Source organism: Brachyhypopomus gauderio, chromosome 2, assembly GCF_052324685.1.
Source record: "Brachyhypopomus gauderio isolate BG-103 chromosome 2, BGAUD_0.2, whole genome shotgun sequence".
Taxonomy (NCBI): Eukaryota; Metazoa; Chordata; class Actinopteri; order Gymnotiformes; family Hypopomidae; genus Brachyhypopomus; species Brachyhypopomus gauderio.
Genome location: NC_135212.1, coordinates 30442951 through 30452443, shown reverse-complemented (window position 1 = coordinate 30452443; position 9493 = coordinate 30442951). Strand labels below are relative to the sequence as shown.

Genomic DNA, 9493 nt, shown 5'->3' with positions numbered 1-9493 from the left:
CTTATAAGGGTTTGTCTTTTATTGGCTCTTTGTTTAGCTAATTGTCGTGGGGTATAATGACTGACTGTCCTGAAACATCTCCAAACTACGAGTCGCAGTTCGCGCAGCGGTTTAGTGAGGAGGACGAAGACTTTCAGCAGTATGTCCTCCGTCCTCCGAGCCAGCCACCCATAGTCGAGGCTTGGAGAGGGCGCGGAGGAGGATTTCAGCGAAGCAGAGACAACCGGTAAACTCAAACCTTTCCGCGTAAAAAAATATTTTTGCTATGCTCTTAGCTTGTAGGTCTGCTCATAGCGGATATACATTTTCATGCAAATTGGGTACAACGTTTCCCTATTCTTCGAATTTAGAATATATCCAAAAGAAAATCAACGCCGTCATGTTTATTGAAAGTGTTTTAGCGGTTAGTTCAGTGAAACTTAATCGCGGACAATTAAAATTAAGAAGCATACAATTACGAATTGCAGTTAAGTATGGTAAGCATACCAAGTACACAAAGTTCGGTGAGACTCTAAAGTTAATTATGATTATTAGGGTTTTCTTTAACCGATAATGTCAATGATACCTCAGTAATGGTTAGAGTAGCAAGTCAAGAACTGGAGGTTCAGGTCCATTCAAGATTGGGGGTTACATCTGTGGTAATTAGGGTAAGATTTTCATCTGATGTTTCATCAGATATATGGCAATAATGGTAACATCTAATGTACTAACTACACATTTTCTTGTGTGTGTTTGTGTACACAATTTCTTTGGTAATTATGGTAACATACAATCTAATGATATGTTGATACATTTATTTAATTGAATGATAATTGTGCTGTTGGGGCCTTTGTGCAAGTTATTTCACATTTCATGTTGGTGTTTTTAGTATTTTTATCTGCCTTGGCAATTTAGAGCCTGTTAAAATCATAATTGGACTGCTTCTGTGGTAGTAAGGCTTGGACAATACAGTAGCCTTAAGAATACACATGCTGTTACACCGATTAAAATAATTATGCAGTTGTTATTGTACATTTTAATTCAACATTATCAGCTGTCCTAAACTCAAAGGACCTCTGTGTTGCCTTCAGCTTCCAGGGCAGCAGACAGCATGGTGGACCAGAGTGGGATGGCGGATGGGACAGAGGCCGGGGCAGGGGGCGGAGCCAAGAGGAGGGGGGCTCCCAGCGGTGGGCTCCACATGGAGGGTATCGGAACTCCTACAATCAGAGACCACACTATGGCCGCTACTGATCACCTAGTGGATGTGGATATGCCAAGCTGCTTTTCTTTTCCTGTAAAAGGCTGTGCTCAAATGAACCAGTGTGTGTATATCGCAGTAGTTCAGTGCTTAATGACACTGGGGCCATTGTTTTTTTTTTTTGGGGGGGGGGGGGGGGGGGGTTGAAGCTGGGATGCTGTGTTCAAATTCTGAGCTCATGTAGCTATCTGCTTAGGTTTATTGGATATGTATTATACAGCCCAGTGCTTGACCTGTGATGCAGCTTATTGTGTTCTGCTGTCATGAATTGGGCCCTGTGAGTAAAGTCACTAGACTGAATCTCAGTGAAGAGGTCAAGGGAGCTTTGTAGAGGAGTATCACCAAAATGAACAAGATATAACAATTTGCAATGTAATTAAAGTTGTTTTTTAACGTTCTGTGTAAAGCATTTTGCCTTATGAGGCAGACAGTGTGGCTGTGTGTGGTTGTTTGTATGAAAGTGTGTGCGGAGTTTGGGGGAAACCTGATGAACAAGCTGCTGGGTCTTTATTCACACATCAGTAAGTTCTCAACCATTACAAACTACACTACAACCATTTGTCATCTACTGGGTGCAGCAGTTACTGTCCATATGTTTAGCTCCCACCTGCATCTTGCTTGAGGTTGTTTTGCACTGGATTGTTTTCTGGCAGTAGTATTGCTCAATCCCATTAATCCTGCATTCATTGTTACTGTCACTAAATGGCTAAAAGCTGTTGAAGACATTCCAGAATTCCGACTTTCTATCTCACGTTAACGCAGTACCCGTTTTAAAGACAGCAGGGTTAAACTTAAACCTGACTATACAGAGTGTGTTTTTCCAATCACCACAGATCAAACAATCACAATGTTAATTTACATCATCAATGTTAATTTACATTACAATCCCTGTGACACCACGTAAACCGTGCATGATAGAGAACCCTAATTTAATTTAAAAGAGGAAAAACCCCTATTATGTTTTGAGCAATTCAGTGCAGTAAAACCTTTTTTTTTTACATGAAAACGTGGAAGGACATTTTTCATAAGCATGCACAAAAGTCGAAGAGGATTTAGATGAAGTCATCTCTCAAGGTGTGTCTATGTGTATAAACATGATGTGACAGGACTATAGGGACATTTGGAATGATTGGTCTCACTCGGTGTCTCCATCCCCACATTTCTCTCCTCATCTCCGCATACTTCAACCTACATCTGAACTTTGTGGGATGGTGGGGTACGGAGTCATCTAGGCTGCAGTTGACTGAACATTCAGATTTACAAATCATGTGACTTGCGCAATGAGATGCATCATCTTACTCTAAAGCCCAGCCCTAAAATGTAAATATTGTAACCAATCCCATAATCTAATCATAAAGGAATATAATCTAACATAGTGTTAGACCTAATATATAAAACAATGTAAATCATTTGATTAAACCCTGTCCCCCAAAGCTCTTATGAATTCATACAAAGGAGATTCATTTAAAAAAAGGCTGTGATGGAGACCAAACCTGAGTAAGTCCTTGGTTCTGTCAGGGGAATGTCTGAGTGTTCTAGGCTCTGAGGGGGAGGTGCAGTTTTGTTGTCTCCAGTTGAATCTATTTTTATTCTCACAGGCAGCATTTCTGCCGCAAGCAGGATGATAACAGCAGAGCAGCACAGAAGACACAAAAATACTGTCTGTAAGCCTTTGTGTTAGAGGCTTAAGAGGAGATGGGTTCAGATGGACATGACTTTGCATTCTTCCAAAAAACAGCAATGCAGTGTTAAGATGACTGTAACTATTTTTGACCGTGATACCTGCTCTAAAACAATAATCTTTGTGCTGCAATGCTTTTTGGAATCCCAGCCATGTTAAATAATGTCAGCTTTTATATTACTGCTACTGGAAGTGACAAACTCTCATTGGAGCACCAAACTTCTGTGAATGGTGGGACACACCATATATGCACAATCTCTGCAGTAGCTTCTCTTTAAACCAGGAGGCCATGAGCTTTATGTTCTTAAAGGGCGAAGCACAAGCTATATACTCTCAAGTAAAGCTCAGGCTGCATGTATGTAAAGCAAAACGGATACATGTTCATGAAGTGGAGGGTCCAGACTCTATTTTCATAGTGTCTTAGGGTTAGTGAATGGAGTGTTTATATGGGCTTTGTGTATGTTAAAAAGACAACGGTCTCCTTTGTCTGAGGTTTCTTGGCCACTCATTCCGTGTCCCGTTCGACAAGTCAGTGATCATTTCCTAACCAAATCATAAAAGCAACACGAGAGTTGTGAGCCTTTCTTTCTAGCTATGATAGAGAACAAATATTTGTGTAATTAGATTAGATCTGTTCCAAATTTATTTTTTGTGCGGGTTTCATAATGTAGTTTCTTAAAAAACAGACAGGATGTGTGTACCCTGCAAGGAACATGGCAGAAGTTTCCTCCAGGGAAAACTAATGCTCATATGATTCAGGTTATAGGAAAGGGTCATTAGTCCCTGGTTAGACATTTTGATATCTTTGTGAATGTTACAACTTTCAACTATTTTAACATTTTGCATTTTTATTTTATTTTTCTGTGTACATCTTCCAGAACTGTGGAAATGGCAGAGAGATCTTCCTACTAAACTCATCCATGCTGTAAAATGTCTGCTGAAATTGGTATGGTGCTGAAATACCATATCTTGAAAACAATTTTGTGAACTCCAAACCTGCTGAACTGACACTGGTGAGTTATTTAATATGAACACAAAAATCTGAAAAGCAAATCTATTAGAGAACACAGTCTGACCAGTTCACCCAACCCTGCAGAGGTCACAACCCTGTAGAGGACACACGTTCACCTGAACATGACTCTTTCAGCAAGATCACACAATTCACACTCATTCAGTTTTCTTTTTTAATTGCCAAATCAAAGCTAAAAATAAACATTGCTTTTAAATAATGCTTAACAGCTGTTTCTTTTGCACAAATTATATGGCTACAAACACAATGAAATACCTTAGGAAAATATCTTAATCCAGTATAGGTCTAGTGTGAATGATGCACTATACACACACGCGCACACACACGCGCACACACACACACACACGCACGCACGCACGCACACGATGCCAGGTCAGCGTAAAATGGTGTCCACTTCCATTTGTGAGGCACCTTTTCTCTCTTTGTCCTTTAATGTCCCTGAGCTTGTGAGGCTGATGTCGGTCTCAAGTGTAGAATAAGAGCTCTGGGATCTGTCCGTCCTCCACGGAGGTTCCGTTATTGTTTCCAGGTGAGCTGCAGAACACAAATGTAGTTTTGGCTCCTAAGACGGATTCGTGCGTGACCTTCTTCAGTCCCTTAGTGCCGTAGTGGGAATCTGGACCCTGGAACAAGCAGGAACAGAGTTACCTCCTCACATATATAAACACACACAACAGTGTACTAAATCTTTCACTAAACCAAGGAACTGAGTAGTACTGGCAAAGGCTGATGCAAATCATGGAGGTAGACCTTTCCTCCCTTACACACACCAAGCAGGCCATACTCTAACACACCAAATGGCCAACTTCAGGGTTGCAGGCCTCTCACCTTTAGAGTGGCACAGGCCATGTAGCTCATGTTTGGGAGCAGCTCCACTGCCTCTTTGAACAATACTCTGAAGGTGTTTGCTGTTCCATCACAGCTGAAGCCTGTATCGTTCTGAGCAAGACTTTTGTTTTTGTCACTCTCAATTATCTGTGGTTGAGAGGAAAGTTAAAATTAGGTTGACAATTACCTAAATTCCACCGGATGTATAATAATCCCACATTGAATACACACCTGTATGGTGACCTGATAGTCTGCAGGTCCATGGATGGAGCCATAGAGTCCAAACCCCAGCAGGGAGATCCTCCTGTTTACATTAAACCTGAAGAAACCAGATTCACTCAGCAAACAGCATCATTGGAGGGCACAGCATCAGCAGTGTGAGGCAGCTAGGCTGAGGCAGACATACCGGACACTGTCACTGGTGCCGCTGTAGCCCCAGCGAGACTCCACCTGCTGAAACCTGTTAATGCTGCCCTCTCTCCCCTGCAGGCAGCAGCGTGGTCTGTCTGTAAAGTCTACCCGTGGTTTGGGGTTTACTGTAAAGTGTAAAAACAGATTTACCACCTCCCGATCGAACAACATCCCAGACTGCGCGGGGCCTGTGGCACAAAAGAGAATATCAAACTGGCTTCTATTGTTTATTTACACTCACACACATGCACATGTGTGTTACCACGCACAACCACACACACAAACTACACAAAACGTACCAGTCCACAACAAGGTGCACAGTTAGAGGTTTACTTGGTTTATTTAGTAAATTGTTACACCTGAAACTGAATGTTGCTACACAATAATTGCACTCTACAAAACTATGTTAACTTGTGTACCTGCAGCGAACTCCTCAAGGGACATGAGGGGGAACCGGATGAGGGAGAGAGCCTTGCCCAGGACCTTCTGCTTGTTGTCGGAAGTAGGGGGCAGCTGTTGTCTGTAACACTCTGCGTGAGCCCAGCGCACCACAGCATTGAACAGCCGGCTCTCCCGCATGCCCAGGGTGTCTCTCTCCAGCACAGCACACAGTGTGTCTGCCACACACGTTACAGATGTTAACATGTGCACACCCCTTATCTCTACTCTTTAAAACTGTGAATGAGAGCAGAAAACTGGTCTTATCTTGACCTTAACTCTTGTATTTAACATGGTAGATCAGCACCGCACATCCTAACCACGCACCTAAATCGATGTCTGTGAAACCTTCTGCGTTAACAGCGTCCGCAGTGCTCTTATCGATCGTCTCCAAACACAGGCTCGCAAGCTGAGGTTCATCAAACAGCCTGGCCTATGAACCCACATTACAAAATCACAGTCTTGCAGTCTAGCATATAAACTGTGATAAAAAATTTATACCGGTATATTAAAAATATCATATCTCAGAGTGTATAAGTGATGTTAAGCATACATGACTGATTATGTAAATTTTTATTAATAACTTATTTAGTTCTCTGAAGTGTTACGAGCCTTTTAAATGACAACAGGATCAGCTGCTCACAGCTCTGTGTTACCGGAGAACTGTGTTACCTGAACCCTGTGTTACCTGGGACATGTATTACCTGAACCCTATGTTAACTGGGCCATGTATTATCTGTACCCTGTCTTACCTGGGCTGTCTGAGCATTACCTGTGAAAGAAGCATGAAAGCGTTATCTGCTCGAAGATGCTCCGTCAGAAAATCCACGCAGTGGGACTCCAGTGCTGGAACTGCATATTTTTTTGCGGTGTATAGTGTTGTAATGACAGTCTCAGGACCAATGTGAACCTCATCTGAATAAAGAAACCTGAATACAACATAAACAAAGGAGAAGTTTTAGAGATAGAGAAGAGGAGGGACTGCAGGTGAACCCTTAAACCATGCTACTTACAATCTGATTGGCTACGACATGATCTGACACACTGTAATAAGTTCTAATAATACAGAACTCACAGCAGGGCACTGCTAGTAGCAAATTAAATCCATTCTCTCATTTCTCATGACTCTCAAACAACGAGAAATGAATACATGCCAACATTCTCATCTCGGTTCTGAATATGAACTGAATCAAACACAAGGGCAGACAGGTAGACACTTCTAACCAAATCTATTTCATGGGTCTAACCAAGTCTGTCTGTCTACATTAGCACATTACTCCTAAGGATCCGATAACCAATGTTAATGGAAAAAGACTAGCGAGAGGCTGAAGTAGATACAGCCTTGCCCATGCTCTCTGACTAGGTGTTTAGGTGAGTCCCTTTACCTGGAGCATGTGCACTGCAGCAGCTAGCTGCTGACATCTGTAGTACTGGAAGATAAATTATAAAGGCTCATCAGTACATGTTATAAACAACAACTCTGAGACCAGCGATTGTGGAAAAGCAGGTGTGTAGATTTCAAGAATGAAAGCCCATGAAGGACAAGAGGTCAGAGTGTGGTCCTGATGATGTTTGTTGCATGCTGTGCAAGCACCTCAGTCTTTCCTCGCTACAATTTTAAATACACACTTTACTGTGGTCAAGCATGGTCAACTTTTGAGCTAATAACTTAGTAACATTACACTGTTTGCAGATATATTTATTTTTAGGGTAACATAGCATTCTGTACAATGACATAAGTGTAAGACCGTAGAGCAGCATTGGGCTAGCTGTGATAAAGCTCAATAAAGCAATGAATGGCTCGGAGATGGAGGAATAGCACACTAGTTTGTGTATACAATTTAGAGAGGTGACCTCATTTTCTCATATACCTTGCCAAACTGACAGTCACTAGATGACTGCAGAACAAGAAAAAAAATTAAACCATGTAGTAACACTGTATTGTCAGTTAATTTGACAGTATTGGCAAAAATGTTTCTGCTTGGTGCGATCAAGCTATATAGTCTTGTATTGTTACATATATTTAGCTTATTTTGGCATTTAAATGACAGGAGTCCATTGTGAATAGCCTCTGTACTACACTAACACTGGGCAGCAGTAGAGACCATGTGCTACACCCACACTAACAGATGTAAGAATAACGTTTTCCTTCTGTGAAGTTCGCTCATTGTTTTAAGTTTCCATGGAGAATACATTCACATAAAAAATAACTGGTTTAAATGTAAAATAAATGGTTCGTGAACATACCTTGTTACCAATAATCGCAAGCCCTACCTACATTTTATGGGTTTTAACAGTGATTCAGTTCAACGGGCTCGTATCAAGCCTAATTAAATCGAATGAACAAAAACGGAAAAAAACGAACCTTGACGAGAGCCAGCACAACTGTTTTAGTAAACTATAACCCACAGAAAGCTGAACACGTGTTTAGAAACATAATACTAGAGATCAGATACCTCAACGTTCATTGGTTCATGAACCAAATCATGACATCATCTTAAGAATGAATGAATAACCAAGACAAGCTGATGCATACACGTCCGTGTCCTGGACCGTCTCCTGGACCACCCCGCTTGTCCATGCTGTTTACCTGAGCAATGCGAGGAATGCTGCCGGCTCCACATCAGGAAGCTCAATCTCCGTGGAGTTCGTGGCCATTCCTCCGTTGAACATGGCGTCAAAAACGGCACTTCCAGCGGCCAATACAAATTTATGTGCTGGAATTCTTTGGGCCTGTCTGCCTTTACCAACGACGAACTTCACATCGCTGAGCAGATCATTGTTAAAAAGAAAAGCGAAGCGCTCCTTGACGGAACTTTTGGTTGCTTGCCAGTTGTATTCCCGATGCAGGCCTGGTGAAGGGAACGTCGGCTCAGCAGCCGCAACATTCGGATTTAATGCTCGGTTCCGTCCAGCTCCGGACTCAGCAAAATTGGATGCCATTCCCTTGCTCCGTGTTGACACGCTTAAGTATCCGGACTGACCGTGGATATAAAAAAGATGAATGTCAGTAGAACATCTTGTTTCCAGGGGTATGTTTACCTCACTGACGGTACGTGATGTTTGACGTCGCACTTAGCTGTGTTTACACTTCCGTTGTTGTCGCGCTGTCTCTTCTTTGTGTATCTCTAACCGATAACGATGTAATTATAGCGCCACCTCGCGGAAAGAGTGCGAATACGTAGTATTGTACGTCTTGGAGGCCGGTGAAAAGATGTTGGACAAACGCTACTCTGCGTGATTAGAGCAAATCACTAGAATATCCACAGGGTGGCACTAAGCCAAAGCAAGAAAAAGTATAATGGACAAGCACAGACGCAAAAAACCAGTAACGATTTGGATTATCTCATTTAAATTTCAATTAAATACGTAAAAAAATTTAACCTTAATGGTGAGCAAGAATAGTCGAACACATTAGGGTAAGCTATTAAAGTAAATTACAAAATTTATTAAAGACAGAAACATAGAAAGATGGATAGATCCAGAGATCTTCATTACACACACTCAAGAGCGTCTACAAGAGAGAGCTGCCCCCCTCTCACAGACCTGGGCTCTGTTCGAAATAGACTACTACATACTACTGGCGTACTGATCGAGCCCCAAATCAGTATGCCCTATGCAGTATGTGACCAAAATGAAATTTTCCAGTACGTGAAACATACCCGGATGACCTACTACTTCCGCAAAATATTCCAGTACGCGAACAGAGCTATCTTCGTGGTGTACTGCATCCCATCATGCAATGCTACGTTCACGTGACCCCGTAGTATGCTTTGCTTTTGTCGCATACTGGAAACTACTGCATACTACTACGAGAACCAGTATGCAGTATCCAGTATATACTGAGTCCAGTATGCAGTATCCA

The 9493-nt window shown here is 42.0% G+C and overlaps 1 protein-coding gene across 2 annotated transcripts; it reads right to left on the bottom strand.

The window, feature by feature from the left end:
- Positions 1–4091: 4091 nt before the first annotated feature.
- On the bottom strand, positions 4092–8748 carry LOC143498673 (BTB/POZ domain-containing protein 1-like). 2 transcript variants are annotated; one of them, XM_076993721.1, is made up of 8 exons: positions 8219–8748; positions 6401–6557; positions 5956–6061; positions 5610–5807; positions 5186–5378; positions 5011–5098; positions 4780–4926; positions 4092–4574 (listed from the first exon to the last, which is right to left on the bottom strand). In XM_076993721.1, the coding sequence occupies exons 1-8, from the start codon at positions 8569–8571 to the stop codon at positions 4416–4418; spliced, it is 1401 nt and encodes a 466-aa protein (XP_076849836.1). In that variant the 5' UTR covers positions 8572–8748; the 3' UTR covers positions 4092–4415. The 2 variants fall into 2 exon arrangements, with proteins under 2 accessions (XP_076849836.1, XP_076849837.1); XM_076993722.1 differs by having other exon boundaries at positions 5186–5315; positions 8219–8746.
- Between the last annotated feature and the right edge of the window lie 745 nt (positions 8749–9493).

Coding starts and splice junctions, on each gene's coding strand:
- LOC143498673 (XM_076993721.1), bottom strand. CDS start 8,571: ATGGCATCCAATTTTGCTGAGTCCGGAGCTGGACGGAACCGAGCATTA. Junction 6,062..6,400: donor CTTTCATGCTTCTTTCACAG/GTAATGCTCAGA, acceptor GTGGGTTCATAG/GCCAGGCTGTTTGATGAACC. Junction 4,575..4,779: donor TGGCCTGTGCCACTCTAAAG/GTGAGAGGCCTG, acceptor TGCTTGTTCCAG/GGTCCAGATTCCCACTACGG.